This window comes from Megascapheus bottae, chromosome 4 (genome assembly GCF_031878675.1).
Source record: "Megascapheus bottae isolate mThoBot1 chromosome 4, mThoBot2.hap1, whole genome shotgun sequence".
NCBI classification, from domain to species: domain Eukaryota; kingdom Metazoa; phylum Chordata; class Mammalia; order Rodentia; family Geomyidae; genus Megascapheus; species Megascapheus bottae.
In genome coordinates this window covers 38837430-38864077 of record NC_143512.1, presented here as the reverse complement: position 1 = coordinate 38864077, position 26648 = coordinate 38837430, and the positions used below count along the sequence as shown (strand labels likewise).

General features: G+C 38.8%; 1 protein-coding gene and 1 pseudogene across 1 annotated transcript; one reads left to right on the top strand and one right to left on the bottom strand.

Annotated features, from left to right (window-relative positions):
* The first annotated feature begins 9361 nt into the window (after nt 1–9361).
* Nucleotides 9362–11077, top strand: Spz1 (spermatogenic leucine zipper 1). The gene has a single exon (XM_090331702.1). The coding sequence runs from the start codon at nt 9598–9600 to the stop codon at nt 10744–10746; it is 1149 nt and encodes a 382-aa protein (XP_090187828.1). The 5' UTR covers nt 9362–9597; the 3' UTR covers nt 10747–11077.
* A 3003-nt stretch (nt 11078–14080) lies between these two features.
* LOC150064289 (ATP synthase peripheral stalk subunit b, mitochondrial pseudogene) lies at nt 14081–21701 on the bottom strand (annotated as a pseudogene).
* Nucleotides 21702–26648: the final 4947 nt, after the last annotated feature.

The following is a 26648-nucleotide window of genomic DNA, read 5'->3' as shown; positions in this document are numbered from 1 at the left end:
AACCCTTCATTCTTTAACAGAATCAGGTAGTGGTGATGATTATACAACTCTATGATTTGCCCAGACCCACTGAGCTATACATTTTTTTCAAATGTATTTATTTTTGTTGGTCATAGGGCTTCAGCCTTGCCCCCAAGCATTTTTTTTCTTTTTTTTGCTCAAGTCTAGCACTCTGCCACTCTGATCCAAAGTTCCACTTCTGTTTTTTGGTGTTTGACTAGAGATGAGTCTCATGGACTTTCCTGCCCAGGTTGGCTTTGAACTGCAATCTCAACCTCTTGAGTAGCTAGGACTATAGGCATGAGCTACAGTTGAAAAAAAATAGCTTTTGTGTTCTATCATCTCAAGAAAGCTGTTACTAAAAACGTCAGTTACTGTCATGAAGTAATAATAAAACCTGCTGATGGCAGAGAAGGTGGCCTAGGATGGGGCCCTGAGGTTATTTAAAGCTTATGGAAAAGAATTTTTTTTTTCTGAGAAGAAATGATAGAGATATAAAGTCAGGAGACTTGTTTCTAAGCTAAGAGAAGTTAAAAGGAAAAAGTCACGAACTGGACAAGGTAGTACACACCTATAATCCCAGCATTTAGGAAGACCAGGTAAGAGAATTATGAGTTTAAGACCAGCCTGGGCTACACAGCAAGACCAAAACAAGACAAAACAAAACTTTCAATTCTTGAAGTGCTAACCAGATACTATGTTCATCATTACAATATCCTGTGTAGAGAGGTACATAGAAGTAGAATGCCCGTTCTAACAGCCAAGGAAGCAGAGGCACTGGGTGATTAGGCCAAGCCAGGTTAAAACTTAGGCTTCTAGACATCAAAGCTTTTCTGGACCTGCATGTCAAGCATGGCCAAAAGTCACACACTGCCCAGGAGACCAGTAAAAATGATGAAGCTGCCTTTTGTTGCATTTATCAGCGCAGATGTGTTTGAGGAATTTGTTGAATGCTGGCCCAATAGATTCTAGCAGCTTGAAGAATAAGGAAATGTTTGTCCATCTTCCAGGAAGAAGGGATGCTAAGGGTCTTAGCTGGAAAATGGTGAGGTGATGTAGGAAAAAGGAAGGATGAGAGGGTCCCTTAGCTCTCACTATGAAAAGTATTTTGATGGGTTTCCCAAAAAGAAGAGTATTCACAAGGTGAAAGAACTTATTTTAAGTAAGATAGGATAAGGTAAGGAGAAATTAAAAAAGGATAGAGAAATATCTGGAAATGGCAGAGTTTGCCTAGGGTCATTTCCCTCCCCCACCCCCAGATATACAATAATGTAAGGCCTGGAGCGTGGCCTAGTGATAGAGTGCTCAACTAGCATGCACGAAGCCCTGGGTTTGATTTCTTGGTACCACACACACACACACAAAAGCTGTAAGTGGTGCTGTGGATGTAGCTCAAGTGATTCAGTACTTACCCAATGAGGTGAGACCAGGAATTAAGCCCCAGTACTGTCCAGTACAAAAAGTAGAACAAACCAAGAATGCTATAGAAGAATCTGAAGCCAAGAAGAATCTGAACAGGCTCTATTGGGTTTCTCCCCTTCTGTTCCCACCAGAGCATGCCTCTTTTGTCTAATCATCTTTCCACATGGCTGTTCATTTTTTATTTTTTCAGAAAAACTAAGCATAAAAACACTTGTCTCTGGATGTCTGAGTCTTCATTTCTGAAGGTTCCTAGGCCACAAAAAATAAAATTGGTGAAATAAATTATTTATGTTCTTCTCTTGCTAACTGATGTGTTGTTATAAAAGTGCTGGCCTTAATGTTCCTGGTGAGTGAGAAAAGATATTGCAATGTATCTAATACCTATAGTAAAGTGTATTGCTTTTACATATAGAGATACAGGTTTTCAGTACTGGCTGAGTGACCTTTGTAGCTTTCCTAAAAATCAGCTGACTAAACTTGTAAGGGTCTATTTGTGAACTTTCTGCTTTGCTCCATTGATTCTTATGCCTGTTCTTCCATTGACACACACTGTCAGGACTACTGCAGCCTGATAGTGAGCTTTCACTCAGGTAATACAAGTTTTGCTGTTTGCTGTTCTTTTTCAGTTATTTGGATTCCTTGCATTTCCCTGATGAATTTAGGATGAGCTTGTCCATTTCTGCAAAGTGCAGCTGTGACTTTGATAAGGATTATATTGAATCTGCAGATGAATTTGGAGACTACCACCATCATAATGTTATTAAACTTTCCAGTCATAACGAGGTATTTCATGTTTTGCCATATTTCAATAGTTTCAGAGGATAAGTTTTTAGCTTCTTTTGTTAAATTGATTCTTATTCATAGTCAATTCTCCTAATCTTCTTTAATTGTAATCTATAAAGTCTCTGAACACTGAATTAACAAATCTTGAACTTCTTTCTTCTGGAAAACAAGGACCTTTGGTCCCAACCGTTTTTGTCAGTAGAAATACTATTTGCATTATCCAAATTCCTTGCAGAACAAGCCATTCCTAGCACTTAAAAAAAAAACAACCAACCAAACAAACAAAAAAAACATGCTCTTTGACCTAACCCTTTTCTTGTAGAACACAGTGGGTATTTAAATTTTTCTTCCACAGTCTCCCGCTCTGCAAAAGTGAGTCTCCAGAGACGAGAACTCTAATTCCAGCTCTTATTGTAACTAGCTGTAAGTACAGCAAGTCTCAGAATGGACACTCCTAAATCATTTAAAAAAAAAAAGGATTGGATATGAATATCTTTATGACCCTACTAATTCAAGAATTCACCACACACACACACACACACACACACACACACACACACACACACACACAGACACACACAAACATTTGCAATAAACAAGGCCTACAGTACCACCTGGTGGTAAAAGGGAAAAGGACATGCAGAGGAAAAGTTGCCAGCTGTGTCCAGTTATAGCTTTGTTTTATTTGAATAAAAACTTCTATTTTTATTTCCTCTTAAAAATGGCCACATATATAAGCCAAGAGCTGGTGGCTAATGCCTGTAATCCTAACTATTCAAGAAGCAGAGGTCTGAGGACCATGGTTACAGCCAGCCTGGGCAGGAAAAGTCTGTGAGACTGGAGCTGTGACTCAAAATGGTAGAGCACTTGCTCAAAAAGAGCTCAGGGGCATCAACCAGGCCCTGAGTTCAAGCCCCACAATGAACAAAAATATAATAAAAATAAAATGGCCACATATAAGTGCACTACACATAAAGAAAAGCTTAAAAGCAAATTACACAATCCCTTCATTACTCATTACCAATCTTTTATTGTTTGATTTTAAAAACCTATTAAGCCATACCAGTAGCTTATGCCTGTACTAGCTACTCAGGAGGCTGAGATCTGAGGATCACAGTTCAAAGCCAGCCCAGGTATGGAAGTCCGTGAGACTCTTATCTCCAATTAACCACCAGAAAACCAGAAGTGGCGTTGTGACTCAAGCGGTAGAGTACTAGACTTGAGCTGAACTTCTCAGGGACAGCACCCAGGCCCAGAGTTCAAGCCCCACAACTGAAAAAAATAAATAAACTTGGTAAATATGTTGTATTATACCAAACATTTCCCATCATATTAATGTATTAGTACATGGTTAAGAAAAAATTTCAGAATTGTATTGTAGCCGAAAGAATAAAACAAATATTTATGAATGCATATTTATATAAATACATAGCTGAAAGAATGAACAAATACATAAATAGGTAAGTAAGTAAATTCAGGAAAAATATATCCAATTAGTAGATATTAAAGGAATAAGGGAAATAAAAAAATCATCACTAGAAGTTGGATGTGGGTATCTTTATTGTTGTTCAAGGTCAGACCAGCCAAATAGAAAAAAACTGGGTGGGGTAGGGTGGTTTCTGTCTGTCATCTCAGCAATGATGGGAAGCATAAATAGGAGAATCATATTCTAGGCCAGCCTAGGCAAAAAGTGCGCTGCTGCCTCAAAAATAAGCAGAGCAAAAAGGATTGGAGGAGTGATTAGAGTAGTAGAGTATTTGTCTAGCAAGCATGGAGTACTGAGTTTGAATCCCAGTACCTCCAAATATTACCATTAGAACATTTTAATAATTGTTATAGGATGAGTCCTTTTGTGGGTATAAAACCAGTATATAGGCTATCTGCATAGTCTCAAAGTATTTTTCCAAGATGTTCATTAACTACACAGGGAAATATAATTATTTTGAGCAAAACAATTCACAGATATCTAAATGATCAGGATGACCCTTACTAAATATAAGGCATACTGATATCATGCACACTCTGGTGAACATCCACCTTTTGGTGGCATTTTTGCCTAGCATGTGAAATCTCAGTATATTGACTGTCAGAAAACACACACCATTTACGATGAAGCCTATCAAATATCCAAGCAATACTCATCAGAAATGTTTGGAAAATAAGGGAAAGGTTAAGATCTGTCAAAGATCATTAGAAATTAGACATAGAAAGTGCAGCGTGAGGGCCGGGAGTTTGACCTAGTGGTAGAGTGCTTGCCTGGCATGCACGAAGATCCAGGTTCAATTCCTAGGTACCACATACATAGAAAAAAGCTGGAAGTGGTGCTGTGGCTCAAGTGGTGGAGCTCTATCCTTGAGAAAGCTCAAGGACAGTGCTCAGGCTGAGTTCAAGGCTCAGGACTGGCAAAAAAGAAAGAGAGCAGTGGATAAGAGAAAAAAAAATTAGCAAGAGAACTAGGCATTTTAGTAAAATCCCTAGATTGATTAACATCATTGTGTCAAGGTTTGTTTTGATTACTGAATTTTGACTATATAAAGTATTAACATTAGGAAATGCTAGATGAAAGTTATATAAGATCCTTATTTTTTTATATATTTTATTGTAATTAATAGAAGGGTTACATTATATTTGCCAGATAGACAGTGTATTACTTTACATACATTGATACCCTTTCTCATGTCTTGGTCCCCTTTTCCCTCCCCCACCTCAGCCCCTCATCTTGTTTTCCTCCCTACCCTATCCAACTTCAAATAACCAAATACGAATATATACAATATATCAGATAACCAGGAGAAACACTGAAACAATATGAGATAACCAAGGAACAGCAAAAGAGATGAAAGATAACATAGTACATTAAGGACAACAATCACTCATTATATGGCTTTTGTTTCTATATCCTGGAGGTCCTTTCATTTAGCATCATTCCATATGGCCTTATGAATCTACATTTTGTTCTATTGTAAATCTCTGCTAGGAGAGCCCAAGGTATCTACTGATTATGACAAATGAGGGCAACCATTGAGCCTATGTTCCTTTGAGTATGGCTTACTTCACTTAATATGATTTCTTCTGTCTTTTCATTTCCTTATAAATGGGGCAATGTTGTTCTTTCTGACAGCAGCATAGAATTCCATTGTGTATAAATACTACATCTTGTTGAACCACTCTTCAATTGAAGGGCATCTAAGTTGGTTCCATATCTTTGCCATGGTAAATAGTGCTGCAATGAACATTGTTATGCTAGTGGATTTAGTATGTCCTTGTTTCTGGACGATTGGGTGAATGCCAAGTAGTGGAATTGCTGGGTTCATAGGGGAGCTCTATGTTTAGTCTTTTGAGGCACTGCCATACTGCTTTCCATAGTGGTTGAATGAGTTTGCACTCTCACAGTGTAGTAGTGATCCCTCCTGGCCACATCCCCTCCAGCATCTGTTGTTATTAGATTCCTTGATCATGGCCATTCTAACTTCAGTGAGGTGGAATCTTAGAGTCGTTTTGATTTGCATTTCTTTTTTTTTTTTTTTTTTGCCAGTTCTGGGCTTGAGCTCAGGGCCTGAGCACTGTCCTTGGACTTTCTCAAGGCTAGAGCTCTACCACTTGAGCCTCAGCACCACTTCCAGCTTTTTCTATATATGTGGTACCAAGGAATCGAACCCGGGTCTTCATGCATGCTAGGCAAGCACTTTAACCACTAGGCCAAATTCCTGGCCCTGATTTGCATTTCTTTTATGGCCAGAGATGTGAGAGCCTTATTTTTGCAACCTTTCCCTAAGTCCATTTTTTTTAAAAATTAAAAATTAAAAACATTCCCACATAAAATAAATATAATTGTCATGAAAGGTTGCAGGACAGTTATAGGACAGTGAATACAATTTCTAAACTTTCATGTGGGAGGAGAAAATATCTTCAGTTTAGATAATGATTTATGCTGTTATTTTGCATTGGGCACAACGTGACATGCAACTACTGGTTTTGCCTAGCAGACACACTTCCCAGCATTATCTTCCTGTGTCAGTCCATAGGCAGACAGTCTTTTAGACTATGCCTGCACATGACCACAGCTGGCTAATCAAATCTTTTTCACCCCCCCCCCAAAAAAAAAACCAAGGTCTCAGCTATAGCTCAGGCTGGCTTCAAACTCTTAATCCTCCTGCCTCAGCCTCCAAAGTCTTGAGATTGCTTATAGGTATATCTCTCCGTGTCTGGCAGTTTCCTAGGCACTTTTACTAGAATTATATGGGGAAAAAAATTCTGTTCCTCTGGAACTGTTAAGCATGTAGGATATAGGCCTGGAGCTGCCTGGGGCTAAGAGCCAGAGAGAGAGAGAATCCCAAGAGAAGAGAGAGAGAGGGAGGGAAGGAGAGAGAGAAGGGTGAGAGAGGGAGGGAGAGAGAGAGGGAAAGGAAGAGAGGGGGAGGGAGACAGACACAGAAACAGAAAACTTAGAAATGGGCAAGTGCTAATTTTATAATTTGAACCCCCAAATTCAGGCCTGTAGAAGCCAGATCCTCCTATATATATTTAAATTATCCCAGCTACTAACATTCTCAACTACCTCTCCCACCTGTTTATTTCACTTAAACCCATCTGAGTTTAGCCTCAGAAAAATAGCTAAGTCTATATTTTGGTACAAAATATATGTATTTTGAAATACAAATACATTAAGAGAGGATTTTTGTAAAGGCAAATTGTTTCTAAAAAGAGAAGATAGTAGCTGGTCGCCGTGGCTCACCTCTGTAATCCTAGCTACTCAGGAGGCTGAGATCTCAGGAGTACAGTTCAAAGCGAGCCTGGGCACTAAAGTCCATGAGACTTGGCTCCAATTAACCACTAGAAAACTGTAAGTGGCGCTGTGGCTCAAAGGGTAGGCCAGTAGCCTTGCTCAGGGCCAGCGCCCAGGCCCAGAGTTCAAGCCCCACAACTGACAAAAAGAGAAAGAGAGAGAGAGAGAGAGAGAGAGAGAGAGAGAGAGAGAGAGAGAGAGAGAGAGAGAGAGAGAGAGAGAGAGAAGAAAATAGCACAGATTTTCTATTAATTTTAGAAATAGCTCTAAAAATGTTGAAGTCAACAGGACATATGAACTTAGCAGATAAAAGTAATACAATCTAAATGTATTTAATATTCCAATGGGAAGATAAGTCAGTAAAGAAGAGAGGGAACTGAGGGAGTAAGCTGAGTGGTACAGTGCTTGCTTAGCTTATATAAGATCCTAAGTACTTCAAAAGTAAAATAAAGAGACAAAAAAAAAAGAAGGAAGAAAAAGATGAGACTTCAGAATGTATAATTTGGAGCACAGTAAACTCAGACACCAGTGAAAATTAATAGAAAAATGCATTGAAATTCACCATAATTGTAAGGAAAAGAGAAATATTCAAATCCTTCAGTCTTGAATAAGCCACCTTTAAACTAGCTCCCATAGAAACCAAAGCAATCAGATTGCATCCAACAGTATGAAAGAAAGAATCTCTGCAAACAAAAAGAAAATAAGAAATATAGCTTTCTTTTTAAGTATTAACACTGATAATGCATTAGACCAAAAAGAAGATAACTGATTGCAAAAAGTAGATATTTTCTTTTCCTTTATTTTTTTCAAGCTGGATATATATATATATATATATTAGGCCAGAGATATTTTCTGATTTCAGGGCAATAAAACTAGAATGACCAAATCAGAAAAAAATTCTCCTTGTCCTAGAGACTTAAAATTGTCTCAAATGATGCTTATGGCAAAGAGAGAAAGAACCCAAACTGAACCTTTTGGTGACTGTGTCAGAGTGACCACTAGCCTCTGTGTCATCATGGTGTGAGTCAGAAATGGTGGCCCTTCAAGCAAAAGAAAGCCTGGCTTTGTCAAATCTTTGGGTCAGCAGTGACCTGGGCTCTGAAAGATGAGCATAAACTCAGGGAAATTAAGCCAATGTTAGTTGGTACATGTGGAAGAAAAAAAATACGTTCTCTTCTCTAAGGAGGGAAAATGAAGCGCCATTTACTCCTTAAGATTGGAGGCAAATATCTAGTTTTCATAGTAAAAAGTAAAATACAATCTCATCCAAAATACACTTACTTAGAATTGTGTCTGCTCATAGTCTTGACTTCTGAGGACAAAAGTCAGGAAGACCCTTTGTTTGGAATTATTCTTCTATTTTTACATAACCTGCCATTGGCTTTAGCTATTTTAAATGGTTTAAATGCTCATTTTCACTAATTGCTGTGAAAAAGTAATGGGTGATGTTTTGTGTTGCTGGATGTAAATGAATAAACTCACTGAGTCTGTGTTAAAGACTACTGCCCTCAAAGCTAAAGTCAGTCCCAACCCAAGGGCTGGAGATGGAGCTCAGTGGTAGGGGATTTAATACACAAGGCTCCGAGTTCCATCCCCAGTACCTCTAAAATAAATGGATATATAAACAAAAAACTCCCAACTTGAAATTGTGTTCATAGAGATGTTCAGATAATCATTTCTCATTTTTGTTTATGTCCTGGGGCTTGAACTTGGGGCCTAGACACTGTCAGTGATCTCTTTTTGCTCCAGGCTAGCACTCTACCCCTTGAGCCATAGCTCCATTTCAGACATTTTGTGGTTAATTGGAGCTAAGAGACTCACAGACTTTCCTGTCTGAGCAAGTTTTGAACAGGCTAAAATTTCAGGTGTGGGTCACCCACACCAGGTTCTCACATAGTGTTTTTCATGGAGAGATTCCTAACATTATTTCTTTTAACCTTCTTTGGGGGGGGTCTGTTTTCTATTCCTACCTTTCTTTCACAGCAGTGTCTCTCTTAGAATAGGAGCCACAAGGCCCTCAGTTTCTAGGGAAGAATGGGAGCCTCACCAGGGGTAGCCAAGTCCTCGGGTGGGACGTGAACACCCTGAGGCGTGAACACCCTGAGGCTGAGCTTAGGGTTGCGGAGGCAGGGCTGAGGTAAGGAAGTCAGGAAAATGCCCATAGAATGCCAAGAACTGAAGCTGAAAAAGGAAGCAAAGGGCGGTGGCAGAGATCCTGGGAGAAGGGGTAGATCAGGTTGGTTTTGCTGCACCAGTTTCTGGGGAGGAGTTAAAGAGACTACCATTGTGACATCAGGGAGACAGGAAGTGGGGAGAGGACACAATGGTGTAGTGACAGAATAAAGGCTGGTTGTTAGGATCAGGGAATAAATACCAGACACCTGGAAAAGAAGGGATGGAGCCCCAGCTCCTGGCCCTCTTCCCATCCCCTTCCCCCCATAGACTATCTGAGATGTCACCTTCCACCTAACATCATCTCCTCAGTTTCGGTCCTTAATTCTAGACTCTGCCTTCTGCGTGGTTCCACGTTCTCCACCCTTTTGCACAGAGGACTGTCACCTGTTCTTCCTGGAATCTCTACGGTTTTCTGCTTTCCTTGGGTCCTGATGGCCAGCTTACCTAAATCAGCTGAGATGACTACCACCCCAAACCAGAACTATGCTCCTGGTCTTCGTCAAGAGACATTAGACTCTGGGATCACCATTGCCCTGTTGGAAATTGGATCATGTCGTCCCCCCTTACGCTGGGGCTCCCTCCCTTCCCCAAATAATTGTAGCCAACCAGTAACAGGATCACAGACAGCACAGAAAGTAGATGCTCTCATAAGAGACATTAAAGATGTCCTTAAAAGTATGGCTGAAGTTGAAGAGAAGACCACAGAAACGAATGAGGTTTTTGAGGACACCAATATTTCCAAGGATGTATCAGAACTTATCAAAAAATTCAGAGGACTTGACAGAACAAATAAGAGGCTATTGAAAGACTTGCTATTTAGGTTAGACCCAGAAAAGAATACAAAGAAACAGGAGATGATATTGAAAAGCCAGCAGTCTGAGGACATGGTACAAATGTCTGCAAGGGATTTGTTAAATCGTCTAGAAGAAAGAAGAGCCCGTAACAGAATTCAGCTGAGTATGGATGAAGGAAAATACAGGTCCCTTTACATTCACGAAGAAAATAGGAAACTTAGGAACAACATGGAACAGTTACTTGAGGAAGCAGATCACTGGAGTAAACAGCAAACAGAGCTCAACGAACTGATCAAGTTGTACCAGAAATCTCATAAAAACAAAAGAGAAATCCTTCAAAATCATCAAGCTGACTTCCATAGCCAACCAGATAACGAAGCTTCTTCCTCCAAGATTGAGCTGGAGGAACAGGTGCGGAAACTGAACCACGACACCTACTCCCTGCATTTGATTGCTGCTCTGCTGGAGAATGAATGCCAGATCCTACAGCAGAGAGTAGATATTCTCAAGGAATTCCATCTTCACCAAGGGGGACCACCTCAGGAGATGTTACATCTGATAAAAAATTGTCTGGACAAGAAAAACGAGAAGCCATCAGAAGCAGAAAAAGTAGAAACTAATAAGCATAATAATACACGAGAAATGGAGGGTACGGTACATAAAAAAAACAGAATCTTAAAACATACGGATGCTTGTCTAAGTAAGAAAGCTCGAAATAATCGGTTCAATATTCGCATTGCAAGAGATCTTATGGGAAAAAAAAGACCAACAAATCTCTCAAATTAGAAAATACCAGAAAGAGAACAAAAGAGAATCTTGAAAAACCTACAGGGAAGCCACCCAACTTGGGACAAAAGCGATTATCTAACCTAGGGCAGATCTTCTGGTCCAAGCAACAAAGAGAGAACAAGAAGATTGACACAAATCCACCATTACCTAAGTAGTTCTATATGTGGGGGCTTTAACAACCACTGTGTAAATAGCCGATTCATAACTGCTTGTCTTACAATCTGGTCTAATAACCATTTGTCACAATGGTTATTAGAGATTGTATAGCACTTAAGTCAAGTGACAGGTCCAATTAAGTGAAAAGCTAAATAAAAATCAGGGTAAAAAAGGAAGTTTGGGGTTTTTTTTTCATTTTTGATTATTCAGGGGAGGAAGTGAAGTTCTGAAGGGGAAAAAAGTATGCTGTGCTCTAGTTGTCTTTTAAAGCTTACTTTGCTAATTTATATTTACTGAAGTAAGAACAAGTCACCCACAGTTTTTCTCCTTATCAGTTTTCCTATTGGCTGGCTCTATTTTTTCTAACGGTCCTTAGGGACTGGAGGGCATAATGGACATCAGAGCCTCTTAGGGAAAGATCCCTTCACTTGCTGAGGAGAATACAAATGTTTCCAGACTTCATTGTTTGCTGTAAAAATGTCCTCCTATATCTAAGCCCCTGTGGCTTAAACCTAGCTACAGGAGTCTGAGATCTGAGGATTGAATTTCAAAGCCAATCCGGGCAGAAGAATCTGTGAAACTCAGCCATAACTAAGCAACAAAAAGCCAGAAATGAAGGTGTAACTCAAGTGACAGAGTTCCAGCCTTGAACAAAAAAAGCTAAATAAAAAAAGCCCTGAGTTCAATCCTCAGTTCTGGCGCACTCACACACCTGCATGCGCACACACATAAGATAGATTTTGTTTTGTTTTTTATTTTCCAGTCCTGGGGCTTGAACTCAGGGCCTGGGCACTGTTTGGGGCTTTCTCAAGGCTAACAGTCTACCACTTGAGCCACAGCACCACTTCTGGCTTTTTCTGTGTATGTGGTACCAAGGAATCCAACCCAGGGCTTCATGCATCCTAAGCAAGCACTCTACTAAGAGGCCATACTCCTGGCCCCAAAATGTCTTCTTTTAGGAAGTCTAGATTTCTGGGTCTTCAAAAAAATGTAGCAGTGCCAGATGAGGTGGCTCATACCTGTAATCCTAGGTACTCAAGAAGCTGAGATCTGAGGATCAAGGTTCAAAGCCAGCCCTGGCACAAAAGGACCTGAGACTCTTATCTCTAATCTCTCGAAAAGGGGAAGTGGGGTTTGGCTCAAGGGTAGGGTGGTAGCCTTGAGCTGAAGAGCTCAGGGACAATGCCCAGGCCCAGGGGTAATGAGTGCTGTAGGGCAGAGCCTCTTTTTTTTTTTTTTTTTTTTTGGCCAGTCCTGGGCTTGAGCTCAGGGCCTGACCTTGGACTGAGACTTTTTCAAGGCTCTACCAGAGCCTCAGCACTACTTCCTGCTTTTTTCTATGTATGTGGTATGGGGGTATCGGAACCCAGGTATTTGTGCATGCTCAGCAAACACTTTTACCACTAGGCCAAACTCCCGGCCCTCAGGCAGAGCCTCTTTGTCCTCAAGGCTAGCACTGTACCATATGAGCCACAGCACCCCTCGCAGTTTTTGAGTGATTTATTGACAATAAGAGACTCGGGGACTTTTCTGCCTACACTGGCTTTGACCTGCTATCCTCAGGTCTCAGTCTCCTGACTAGCTAGGATTACAAGCGTGAACCACCAGTGTCCAGCCGCACTAAATTTTCCTTGTTTTTGTGAATCATGGGGCTTGAACTCGGCCTGGGCACCGTCCCTGAGCTCTTCAGCTCAAGGCTACCTCCCTACCCTTTGAGCCACAGGGCCACTTCCCCCACTAATTTTTAAGTAAGCTAAACTCTGGACACTATATATAATAATATGTCATGTATATGTATATATAATCTCACAAATTAGAGATTTTGAAAAGTGGAGGGAAGTAGAGTGGCCAGACACTTTGAGCTGAGTCTGTGTTTTGGAACAGGTATTGGGGCAGGCACTTTACTGATGAACCATGCCTCTAGCCCCTTTTTATGCTGGTTATTTTGGGGGAGAGCATTACTTCCTGATCAGGTGTACAACTGAGCCTCAATCCACCTATTCTAGGCTTCTTGTAGTAGCTGAGCTGATCGATGTGAATCACCATGCCCGGCTGTCACTTGAGAAAGGGGTTTCTTCAACTTTCTGCCTGGACTTCCCTAGAAACATAGTGCTCTCATTCTCAGCCTCCAAGTAGTTAAGCTTAAAGGTATGAACCACTGGCACCTAGCTGGCCCTGAGTATTAAGAAACAACATGGTACTGAGTTCCTTTGGATTAGATATATATATTCTGAGCTGCATAATCATCTAAATGATTGTGACTTTCTTTTCAGAAACCATGGAAACTGTGGAATGGTCTCCAAGCTCTAGAGGAAAAAGAATGTTAATCACAATTCTTTTACCATGTGAAATATACTTCAGGTATAGAGGTCAAATCAATAAGGGAAAGACAGAACAGTTTCTCACCATCTGCTGGAAATGGATTTGTTCACATAACTAGTCACTTTTTTTTCATTGGTACTGAGGTCTGGAAATCAGGGCCTCACCATTACTAGGTCAGCTTGACACTGCTAAGCTATGCCTCCTCCAGATCTTAGGCACGTTTTTAGATTCAAGAAAATGAGTATCTTAGACAGTTTTTGTACTCCCATTTTCCAACAAATTTGGAGGTACTAATTGAATGTGAAACATAAAACTACATCACAAATGAGACCATGATTCTTGTGTTTTCATTTATATCTATCACTCTTGCAAATGCCATTTATCTGTCAAAGACTGTTTTTGAAATCTCTAATTCCTAAATTCAGAAACCCTTGGTACTACATCAAATGTATAAAGGAACTGAAAGATTTTTAAATTTGTAGGAGATTTAGAGGAATATACAGCATTTGTTGTATATTGTTTAAACTCAAGGTAGTTTGGCATAGTTACAACTTTGGATTACATACCATACCATAGCCAAAGCAAATTTGATGAGAACTCGGTCACATGACCACTTCTATCTGTAAGTGATTAAGACATGAAGTGTTTAGCTGGACAGTGTTTAGCTGTGCTCAAGCAGAAGAAAATTATATTTGCAAGCTATAAGGTATAGATAATAGGTTTTGTTTTGTTTTGTTTTGAAACCTGGAAGATGATGTCACTTTATTGGAAGATGGTGAAATTAGTTATAAAATTAAACTGTAACTTGGTAATAATCCTAAATTAGCAACACATTTTAATTAATGCTAACTGCTTATTCAAAAGTGATACTGTAACTCAAAAGACAGCTCAGAATGTGAAACTGGACAATAGATTTCGTTTACTAAATGAAACTTGAACTTTTCCTTTTTAAGAGAAGTAAACTGATTTCAATAGATAGTAATACAGAAAGACTTTTGCACATAAATTTCAATTCAGCCAATTGTTTCTGGTGATCTCTGATGGTTCATTTAGACAACCGTCTGTGCTTGAGCCTTCTTCGCCAGCATCTTTAGATCTGTGATACACTTGGCACTTGTCTCCTTTTCCTGCTGTGCAGAGATGCTCTGTACCACACGCTCCTCCCCCCAGTTTATCATGTGCTCTTGCTCCTTTCGCTGCAGCATATTCTGCACAGAGATATGGTAGTCCAGGCTATTCTTTCCTTCCTTGTATACACTATGCAGCCGTTCCCAGTAAGTAACCTCCAAGGCCATAGCAATGTTATTCCGCTGGACATAAAAAATGTAGTGGCATTTATGAACAAGTGCCTGCTGTGCCTTCTCTGTATCAATTGCTTTCTTGATTTGCTTGATGGAAGCCTGTTTCACCTCTTCTAGTTGGGCAATGTTTTGCTCATTGAGTTTATCAATAAAATCTGCGCAAGCGGCTCCATATTTTTTAATTCCATAGACCATTAATAACAATACTGCTAAGCCAGATAAGGTCTCTGGAGTAATCACATATATTTCTTTGGATAGAAAATACAAGATAAGCTCAGTTCCAAGCACATAGGGTCCTGTGACACCAGTTTTAGGATAGAGAAACTGGAAGAATTCCTCCGGAATCACCCCTAAACGTACTTTTCCTCCATATTCGGGAAGAGGTGGTACAGGGGCAAAACTTGGCTGTGTAGTATGAAAGATCCTTTTTGTCTGCAGTGTCCCCGGTGTCAGCAGGGCTGACGACGGAGATTGCCACCCGGGCCAACATGGCTAGCAAACGTCCACACAGCAGCCACTGAATCCCTGTGACCTTCTCCGGAGACTGTGTCTGAGGACAGGCGCGATAATATGTTTTTTTGAGCTTATACAGAATTTTCTGAGTAATTTTATGGGAATATGATAGACTTTGGACTAAACCCAAGCTCTGGAAGGTAGAGCAAATGCATTGATGCAAGAGATTTTACCTAATTTCAGATATGTGTGTTTATATTCCATGTTGGGGTAAGGCTAGGGACCTTGGAGTCAGTGGTTGGTTCTAAAACAGAAGACACGATATATCTGGTCCCTGGATAAATTTATTTACAATCTAGAAGGGTAGGAGTGAGAACTCAGGATCCTTCACACCTTAATGAGTAGAAGGGGTTTTCTTCTTTCTTTTCTTTTCTTTTCTTTTTTGCCAATCCTTGGGCTTGAACTCAGGGCCTGGGCACTGACCTTGAACTTTCTCAAAACTAGCTTGCTCTCTATCACCTGAGCCACAAAACTACTTCTGGCTTTTATGTGTATGTGGTGCTGGTGAATCAAACCCAGGGCTTAGTGCATGCTTGGCAGGTACTCTACCACTAGACTACACTCCCAGCCTCTCCTTTCTTTTTTTACCAGAGGTTGACACCCGACAGCTGTTGTATACTTCTATGTAAATACTTAGATTACTTTCCCAGAATTCCTCACTTGCATTGAAGACACCGTTGTGTGTAGGGAAACTTCAGCCTCCCCAAGGATAAGGGTCAAAGCTAAATAGAACAGTTTACAAAACCCCTTCACAATCCGTAGCTAGGTGTCATGACATGCATGTGTTATCCTAAGCGATATGACAAGCTATGCTTGGGAGAATGGTGCTTGAAGGCCAGCCAGGGCAGAAAAATCAGTGAAACTCCATCTTCATGAATGGAAGCTAGACGTGATGGTGCTTGCCCAAGAGTTCAATGACCATAAAAGACTAAAATTAGAAGCCAGGATTGGTGGCTCATGCCTGTAATTCTAGCTACTTTGAGATCTGAGGAACTCAGTTCAAAGCCAGCCCAGCCAGGCACTAAAGAATGTAAGAAAACCAGAAGTGGCACTGTGGCTCAAGAGCTAAAGAACTCAGGGACACCACCTAAGCCTAGAATTCAAGGCTCACAATTGAAAAAAAAAAAAAAAAGACTGAAATTAGATTGATCAAAGTTCAAGTACAAGCTCAATAGCAGGAAGCAAGACATAAGGGGAAAAAATGGAGGCAAAGAATCTAACATACATGGGCTATTGCATGTACAGTTCATGTTCCTAGGAATCAAACTATTGCTTAAAAGCTATTTTTTTAAGACACATATATCCTTTAAACATTCTCTCCAGATTTGGTATTGATATATGCACTATAAAGTTGTTCTCCTACTGTAAATAATACATTTTTTTTTGCCAGTCATAGGACTTGAACTCAAGGCCTGGGCACTGTACTTGGACACTTTTTGTTCAAGGCTAGTGCTCTACCACATGAGCCACAGCTCCACTTCTGGCTTTTTCTGAGTATGTGGTACCAAGGACCCCTAATACTTACATTTTAATTCAATTCTAAAACTAAATAAAATTTTCTAAACAACATGCATTTTTAAGATTTTTGCTATAGAGTTCAGTATATAAGTTATCTTACTCCTGTTTTAAAAAAATGTAAACTTGGGGCCAGGAGTGTAGCCTAGAGGTAGAGTCCTTGCCTAGCATGCACGAAGCCCTGGGTTCAATTCCTCAGTACTACATACACAGAAAAAGCTGATAGTGCTGTGGCTCAAGTGGTAGAGTGCTAGTAAGTTCAAGGACAGTGCCCAGGCCCTGAGTTCAAGCCCCTGAACTAGAAAAAAAATGGCCTAGTTGTAGAGTGCTTCCCTAGCATGCATGAAGACCCAGGTTTGATTCCTTGGTACCACATACTTAGAAAAAGCCAGAAATGGTGATGTTGCTCAAGTGGTAGAGCTCTAACCTTGAGAAAACCCAAGGATAGTGTTCAGGCCCTGAGTTCAAGCCCCAGTACTGGTGAAAAAAAAGTAAACTTTATTTGGATTAATATAATGGTATTTTGTGAATAAAAAGAACTAATTTTATTTATGTATTTAATTATCATGGTATTGGAGCTTGCACTCAGAACCTTTTGCTCTTCTTTAGCTTTTTTTTTTTAAGGAATTAACATTGATTTTTACATCATATTTTAAATGACAGGTTTAACAAGTGTTCAAGAAGGTAATGTCTATAATCACTGGGACTTAGTATTTAGAACTTAATCAAAATTAGGCTAAGGGTTTGTATGTCATAGAAACATTAATTTATGAAACAAAACATTATGTCTATAGAGTCATAGGTTTTTATATCTATATAGTTATGTTTATATTTCCATTACCATGTCCATAGCATTGGTATGCAAATATTGAGTCTTTGCTCTTGTACTTTTTGGATTTAATAGCCACATATTAAGGATACCATGCGCCTTTTGTTCCTTAGGTCTTGACTTGTCTCACTCAACATGATTCTCTCTAGATTCATCCACTTCCCTGCAAATGCCATTATTTTATCTTGTCTGTTGGCTATGTAGAATTCCATTGTGTATATATACCACATTTTCTGTATTCATTCATCTGCAGTAGGGCATCTGGATTGTTTCCATTGCCTGGCTATTGTGAATAGTGCAGAGATGAACATAGCTGAGCAGGTGTCTTTATCATATCTTGGGTTATGATGTTCAGGGTAGATGCCCAGAAGTGGTATGTCGGGATCATAGGGAAGGCCTATTTTCAGTTCTTTAAGAAACCTCCACACTGCTTTCCAGAGTGGCTAAACTAGTTTACATTCCCACCAGCAGTGCAGTAGGGTTCCTTTTTCTCCACAACCCCACCAGCAACTGTTATTGTCTGAGTTCAAAATCTTGGCCATTCTTGTTGGGGTAAGGTGGTATCTTAGGGTTGTTTTTATTTGCATTTCCTTTATGACCATAGATGATGAACATTGTCTCATATGCTTTTAATCTCTTCTTCTGAGAAGTCTCTCTTTAGTTCCCCTGCCCATTTAGTGAATGGTTTATTGGGTTTGGGGGGAAATAATTTCTTGAGTTCCCCGTAGATACTGGATATTAAGCATTTGTCAGATGTATTATTGGTGAATATCTTTTCCCAGTTGGTTGGCTGTCTCTCTACTTTTGCGACTATGTTTTTATCTGTACAGAAACTTTTTATTTTTAGGTAGTCCCATTTATTGAGTCTCTCTCCTATCTGCTGTGACCCTGGGATTCTGTTCAGGAATCTTTTGCCTGTGCCTATGAGTTCCAGTGTCTCTCCTACTTTATCATGTAGTAGTTTCATGGTTTCTGGTCTGACGCTGAGGTCTTTAATCCATTCTTTAGCTTTTTTACTCAAAATTTACACTCTAGCACTTGAATCATGCCTCTAGCTCTAATTTTTTTGCTCGTTAATTGATGAATCTCATGGACTTTCTACCAAGGCTGACTTTGAACCTCAGTCTTTAGATCTCAGTCTTTTAAGGAGATAGCTTTACAGCTGTCAGTCACCAGCACTGGGCTAAAAGAAACTTTAAACCATTATTCATCAATATTAGAGGAAAGCCAAAGTGTGAAATCAGAAAAAATATGGAACATATCCATGAATATCTAAAACTAAATCAGTATTACCAATGATCCCATATTCTTAAATTTCTTCTTACCAAAGTTTCAAATTCTAATCAAATTCAGAATATGGTTTTGTTAGTTTTGAATATTCTTATTAGTATTCTCCTATCTGATAGTAATGGTAATTCCAAAAATATGTTTTAGGTAACCTCCTTATAAGGAAGGAGGAACTCATAAAGTTTGTCAATTTTTTGCAATAAGTTCCTCAGAGTAATGAAATAGAGATTTTGGATTTTCAAAGCACTTTTAATCCATAGATTAAAACCAAATAGTTCTTGACAATATTTAATAAGAACTCATATCTTATAAACTCCTGAAGTCTTCTTCTTGTCTTTGGAATTAGTCTACAAAGAGGAGTTTAGACTGATTAAAAATTTCACAATTCTGAACATTTTCAAGTCCATTTACACACATCTATGCTTTCTGGGCCTTTTAACCCTTTCCAATAGTATAAAATATTTTATATTTAAAAAATAATAATGGTAAAAATGTATGCATTATATAATAGAGAAGTGACCTAGGTCTTATCTGAGTCCTAATTATTTTGTAAGGTAGGAAATACTAATTTTTTTGCCAGTCCTGAGCTTGAACTCAGGGCCTGGGCACCATCCTTGGGCTTTCTCAAGGGTAGTGCTCTACCACTTGAGCCACAGCACCACTACCAGCTTTTTCTGTTTATGGTTCCAAGGACTCGAACCTGGGTTCATGCATGCTAGGCAGGCTTCTTGTACTAGGCTACACTCCTTGCCCAGAAATATTAATTTGTTACGAAGCGAGGAACTGTGTTTCAAAGATTCTCGGTCTCTCTCAGGTAAGATCTATGTTTGCCCCAGAAGCAAAACAAGAATTAGAAGCAGACTAAGTTGAAAGAAAGAAAGAAAGACAGACAGACAGACACAGAAAGAGAGAGGAAAGAGAAAAAGAAAAAGAGCCGGGAGTTTGGCCTAGTGGTTAAAGTGCTTGCCTAGCATGCATGAAGACCCGGGTTCGATTCCTCGGTACCATATACATAGAAAAAAGCCGGAAGTGGTGCTGAGGCTCAAGTGGTAAAGCTCTAGCCTTGAGAAAGTCCAAGGACAGTGCTCAGGCCCTGAGCTCAAGCCCAGGACTGGCAAAAAAAAAAAAAAAAGAAAGAAAGAGAAAGGAAGAAAAGAAGGAAGGAAGGAAGAAAGAAAGGTAAAAAGAAAGGAAGGAAGGAAGAACAATAGCAAATAATATGTATCTGGGTCGCTGATAGGCCACAAGTAAGAAGGAAACCAATATTTGAATCAATTGAGCAATGAAATTATCATCATCATATTGCTAATACCATCACTTTTATAATGCTCTTCTACAAACCTGATCAGACAATCATTTAAAAATATTTCTAACCATGAGCAAAGACCTCAGGCAAAGGATTATCACTGGAGTGTCATTGTTTCTGGCATGTTTTTCTTCTCAAACAATTACAGTGTTCTAGAGGAAACTACTAACCACTAATTTGTATTTGATTAAATCTTCTCATAGGGAAGCATACATCATTTTGATTGATATTAGTCTTTTATTTAGCTTCAGTTTCTGAGGACCTGATGATGTGTGCTTTGTTTTGATTTGGGGATTAAATGTGTGTATGTGTGTGTGTGTTGTAAGGATTGAACCCAGGTCCTTGCCCTTGCCAGTCAAGCCCTCTACCATTTGATTTATGCCACTAGCCATCTTTATGGCTATTATTGTTTTGTTGGTTTGGTTTTTGAGACAGAGTCTGATAATTTTTGCCTGGCTGGCTTAAATTCATAATCCTTCAGATTCCGCCTTCCAAGTAGCCAGAATTGTTGGAATGCACCACGAGCACTAGCTTTAAATGTTTGGTTTTGTTATTGTTGCTATTTCTGTTTGTTGTTGTTGTTTATTCTTTCTCTCTTCCTTTCTTCTTACCTCTCTCTCTCTCTCTCTCTCTCTCTCCCTCCCTCCCTCCCTCCTTCTCTCTCTCTCTCTCTCTCTCTCTCTCTCTCTCTCTCTCTCTCTCTCTCTTTCTCTCTCTCTCTCTCTCTCCTTCTCTCTCTTTCTTTCTTTCTTGGTCATGGGACTTGAACTCTGGGCCTGGGCTCTTCAGCTCAAGGCTAGCGCTCTACTCCTTGTGCCACAGTGCCACTTCTAGTTTTCTGGTGGTTCACTGAAGATAAGAGTATCATGGACTTTAGTGCCTGGGCTGACTTTGAACCGTGATTCCCAGATCTCAGTTTCCTGAGTAGCTAAGATTACAAGTGTGAGCCACTGCTACCTGTCATTTTTTTTAAGAGAATAACACTGTCAATGTTCCTCAGACTTAAACTTTCACTTCTCCATGCCATTGGGGAAATCATTCACTTGGTTTATAGACTTCTTGAAGGGTCTTGTAGGAGTGAGGGACAGTTATGCAATGCATTTTCTTGACCCAATGTTGTAAGAGTTATAAACAAGCAATTTAAATTGTAGTCTGATAGTCAATCAAAGGCATTACTGAAACTTCATTATGTTTTATCTCTGAATTGATAGAAACATACATTAGCAAGTATAATTTTCTGCTCCAAATCATGTTTCTGGCAATTAATTTTTCTCTTAGATTCACACAAATATTGACTTAGTTTATTAATAGTTACTTTACACAATGCTGTAGTTTCTCTCTATAGTAAATAAATGTAGGCAGGAATTGAGTTTGAACAGCACAAAAACAAAGGAGTCTTGAACCCTAAATATGACAAGCTTATATATTAATCTTTAACATTATTTATTTGTGGACATATTTACATATGGTTATATGTATATTTATGCAACTATTTCAATTGTACCTATGGACAATTGTCCTATATTATCTAACTGTAATCTTTATTGAATTCTTTTAAAATTATTTTAAAGTAATTGTACAGCATTCAACATATCAGTTTATAAATATAATGCATCTTGTTAGATCACACTTTTCATCATTTTCTCCCCATTCTTCTCCCCCATTTTTTCTAGCTTCATAGAATATGCATTGCATATGGGACTTCATTTCTCACCTTCTCCATTCCTTCTCTTTATTTTGGTGTTTAGGTGTAAAGCTCAATTGGTTTAGCACTTGCCTAATATGCCTAAGGCCTGGTATTCTAGCCCTACTACTGCACAAAATTATTTTTCCATTTCATTGTCTCAGATTTTTTCCTGTTGATGTTCATTTTTGTACTTTTCTTTCTTCAATGAAAAATCTGTCTCTATGGAATAGGTCTCCTCTTTTGTTCCTATCCTAAACACATTTCTACATTTATTTAAGAGAAGCATTTTCTATATACTTTTTGGCATGAGATTACTTTCTCTTGCAGAGAATTGTTCGAGGTACATTATAGCATGAATTTAATTTATAATGACAAATATAGCATGTACTTGCAGGAAATTAATCAGCAAGACCAAGGAAATCAAATATGAAATGAGATGTTATACCATATAATATATACCAGTCTTACCATATAATATATACCTGTACTTATTTTGATTATCAAGTGTGAAGAACATTATGACTCATCTACACTCCGACAATAATCATAGCTTAGCTTTCTGGATTCTCTTCAATTAATCTCATGACAGAAGAAGCTTTATTCTGGTGTCTGAACAAAAATAAGCCATCTGGAAGTGCAAATATCAAGTTAATGACTTCCAGGCTCTCCCTGTGTAGCATATTTAAAAGTTCAGATTGTTTTCTAAGTCTAACGTGATTCTAATAAAATATTTACAATCCCCTAAAAGACCTTCTGGGAATCTTAAGATTCTTCATAACTATGTTTGAAAAACAGTTACATAAGATTCTTTATAACTATGTTTGAAAAACAGTTACATTGAAAGAAGGTTTTCCAGGTGTCATATAGAAAAATCCGCCAAAATTTTCACTGAATTCTGAGAATGAGCTCTTTGCCTCTTGTCTTCCTCAGGTATAGGCACTGAATTTTGAATAAGTCTGGTGATTTTGACTGATAACTTGTATAAAGTATGTAGAATTAAAAATATGAATTGAGGGTGGGGAGTTTGGTAGAGTGCTTGCCTAGCATGCAAGAAGACCCAGGTTTGATTCCCCGGTACCATATACATAGGAAAAAGCCAGAACTGGTGCTGAGGCTCAAGTGTTAGAGCTCTAGCCTTCAGAAAGTCCAAGGACAGTGCTCAGGCCCTGAGCTCAAGCCCAGGACTGGCAAAATAAAACCCCAAACAACAACAACAACAACAACAAAAAGTATAAATTGAAAGTGGGCATTGTAGCCCAAGCCTATAATCCCAGAACTTGGGAGACAAGAAGATTGGGAGTTTGAAACCCGGCGCATGCCTATAATCATAGCTACTCAGGAGGCTGAGATCTGAAGATCACGGTTCAAAGTAGCCCAGGCACTAAAGACCATGAGACTCTTTTTTTTTTTGCCAGTCCTGGGCTTGAGCTCAGGGCCTGAGCACTGTCCTTGGACTTTCTCAAGGCTAGAGCTCTACCACTTGAGCCTCAGCACCACTTCTGGCTTTTTCTATATATGTGGTACCGAGGAATCGAACCCGGATCTTCGTGCATGCTAGGCAAGCACTATAACCACTAAGCCAAACTCCCGGCCAAGACCATGAGACTCTTATCTCCAATTAATCACTAGAAAAGGGGAAGTGGGGCTGTGGCTCCAGGGGTAGGGCGATAGCCTTGAGCTGAAGAGCTCAGCAACAGTGCCCAGGCCCACACCACCCCTTCCCCCCTAAAAACTTAAACATACAACATAGCTAGAATATACATGGCAAGAAACTTGTGGCTTTGTAGAGTTTGCTTTGTAGACTCAGATATTCCTATAGAAGATTCTTAATCATTAGTATCTGTAGGAATTTTCCACTTGAGCTAGTTAATTTCCCTAAGCAATAGTACACCAATCTTCTGTGGTAAGGACAAGGGCTGTGGGATAAGGAATGGGTAAATCATGGCTGCAAGTTTTCCGAAACTACAAGGAGGGAAGAAAGATAGAATTTCACAGTTGGATATATATAAACATATAAGCTTCTCCCTTTGTATTAGTCCAGGATTAGCTGAAACACAGAGAGATCTACCATTTGCCTGGTATTCAAAGGAAACAAATAAACTGAATTTTTTTTAGCTTGGAATAAAAAAGGGGTGGAAACAAGATGAGGAAAGGGGGTGGGGAGAGGGAAATGGGGACAAAAACATGAGAAGGGGTATCAATGTTGGTGAAGTAATGCACCTTCTATCTGGTGAATATAACTGTAACCCTTCTATTAATTACAATAAAAATATATAGAATGTCTACTACAACAATGACATAATTCAAAGAGCAACTGGTGCACGTACTTAAGAGTCACATTGATGCAGTACTTTCTCTATGCCAGGCTCTGATCTGGATGAGGAACACGAAACGCAGAAAAGTCATGCCATTACCAAATGGAATATTCAGAATTCAAGTTCAGGTCTTCTGATTTTGAAGTAATGACTCCTCATAAGGATCCACAGGCAGTATTTGTTACCATTTGGCATACTCTGCCTAGTAGTTCTCACATAAGTAATATTTTAGAATTGGCTGGCTGAATACAGAAATCCTCATTTCTAGCTTCTCACAAAAACTAACCAGAGGTGACAACTATGAAATCAACCAGGCAACATCAGACAAGCTAAATAACAGAGGTTCCTTAAGTAAATTTTTTTCAATTTTTTTTTTTAATTAAAGGTTTGCCTGTGTTATCTAATCATTCAGACAGGCAGGGATGGCTTCTTGGGTGTGTGACCTGTGCAGTATACTAGGGTCCCTGAGAAGAGCCCTGAGCTTTGTTTAAGGTGATTCCATTGCACCTTGAAATTCATTATAATCTTTGATCGAAGGAGGGGTCCTACATTTTTATTTTGCACACCAAGCCTGGCAAATTATGTAGCTGCAAATAGTTATTTGTAATTATGAGCATTGCCCTAAAGTCCTGTTTCTTTTCTTTATTTTGTGCTGCTGTCTAACCTTTACCAAATTACCTCACCCTCAATCAATCATTTAATATTAATGAATTCCCTATTAAAATCAATGAATCCTTCAATAGTAGATTTAGTTTATTCTTCTCTATTTTTCAAGGCTGGTCCAGATTTTATAGGGCCTGAATCTTCTATTTTGGGAGGCCTTTTAAGATAAAGTAAATAGCTATTTAAAATAAGAAAAGAAGTGATAATTTTGTAAACACTGCACATTATACAATTGTGCAAAGTTGTTGAGGGTGTTTCTCAGGACCTTGAAGTTTCAACCCCATTTGTTTTGTGGGAAAATCTGCTTCTGGATAAAAGTTTAGCATATTTATCTTCATATTTTAGGGCTATGTTACAAAGAAAGAGAAGAGCTCAAGAGCGAGTGCTTAAGTATGCTTGATACTGAAAAATGGGAAAACCCAATAACCTATAAAATCAGGCTAGCTGCTTAGCTATCTTTAAGATGCTAATATATTTAATTGATGTCTTTCTTTTTTTCCTATTAGAGCTTTACTCAACTATTTCAACTGTGGTAGAATATCTGTGTCTTCTCTGCTTGTTCTCCTAAAATTCATGATTTCCTAATAAGTGACTGATCTTTAAGGCTCTTTTTCTGTGAAGATACTTTTTTTTTTCTGTTTACCAAATTTATCTCTTTAAAGTAACAGTATCCTCTCTGTTGTTTTCCTAAAGTTCTTTAAAACTTTGAAGGTCCACAAAGGACCGGAGACCTTCCTTTAACAAATGCCAGGTGCATATTTACATACGTATCCTTTATAAAGTAGTTTTTAATTTTATTGTTATTATTATTATTATTATTATTATTATTATTATTATTATTTTGGTTCTGGGACTTCACCTCTGAGCCTTGTGCTATCAGTGAAGCTTTTGTGCTCAACACTCTCATTGGTGCCTCAGCTCTCCTTCCACATTTTTGTGGCTGCTTCAAGATAAGAGTCTGATGGACTTCCCTGTCAGGGTTGGCTCTGAATTGCGATCCACAGATGTTAGACTTCTGAATATCTAGGATTGCAGGCATGGGCCACTGGCACCCAACTTACCAAGTAATTATTTTTATACATAGCTCCTAATTGTAACACCTGGCTTGTCCAGCTTCTTAAAGCTTTTGAAATACTTCTGTCTACTCTGGTCTTTTAATCTCTACAAGAATTGAGATGAACATCATTCTCCTTACTTTGTAAATAATTAACTTAGAGCACAGAAGCACTTATTATGTCCACTCACATTTAACCCTACAAGAGCTTAGGATTGATAATTACATGCATACAATAATGTATAAGTTATAAATACATGTGTAGATTTATATAATGGATTTGTATATGATTCTTAACTATAGTTGGAGATTCTTAATGAAATATGTTACTTTTTTAAAAAGCTTCAATATTATACAGAGGACATATCTGAAAAATAGTAAACCTCTACTTATTTATATTGACTGACAGCTTCAAGAATGAATGTCTGAAACATGATTTTATGCTATGTTATTTTTATTAAGAGTAATATAATCTATAATATAATGATAGCTTATATATTTTTAAATTTCAGTGCATTCTGATGGCTTTGACTAAACAAAGGCAAGGTAAGAAGGGGAATTGTGGCTCAAGTAGTAGAATACTTGTCTAGCAAGTACAAGGCTCTGAGTTCAATACTTGTATTATCATTTAAAAGAAGAAAAACAAAGGCCAGGCATTAGTGGCTCACTCCTGAAATTCAGCTACTCATGGGGCTGAGATCTGAGAATTGCAGTTTGAAACCAGCCTGGGTAGGAAAGCCCATGGCATTGTTTTCCCCAATAAAGAAAGCCAGAAGTGGAACTGTGGCTCAAGTAGTAGAGGGTAGCTACTTATTTATGCATTGAAAATAAAAGACAATACTGAAAAGCAAATTAAAGATCAAATTCTAGAGCTGGGGATGTGACAAGCATAAGGACTTGAGTTCAAAACCCAGTACTATAAAAGAAAAAGAATTAAATTGTATGAGAAAT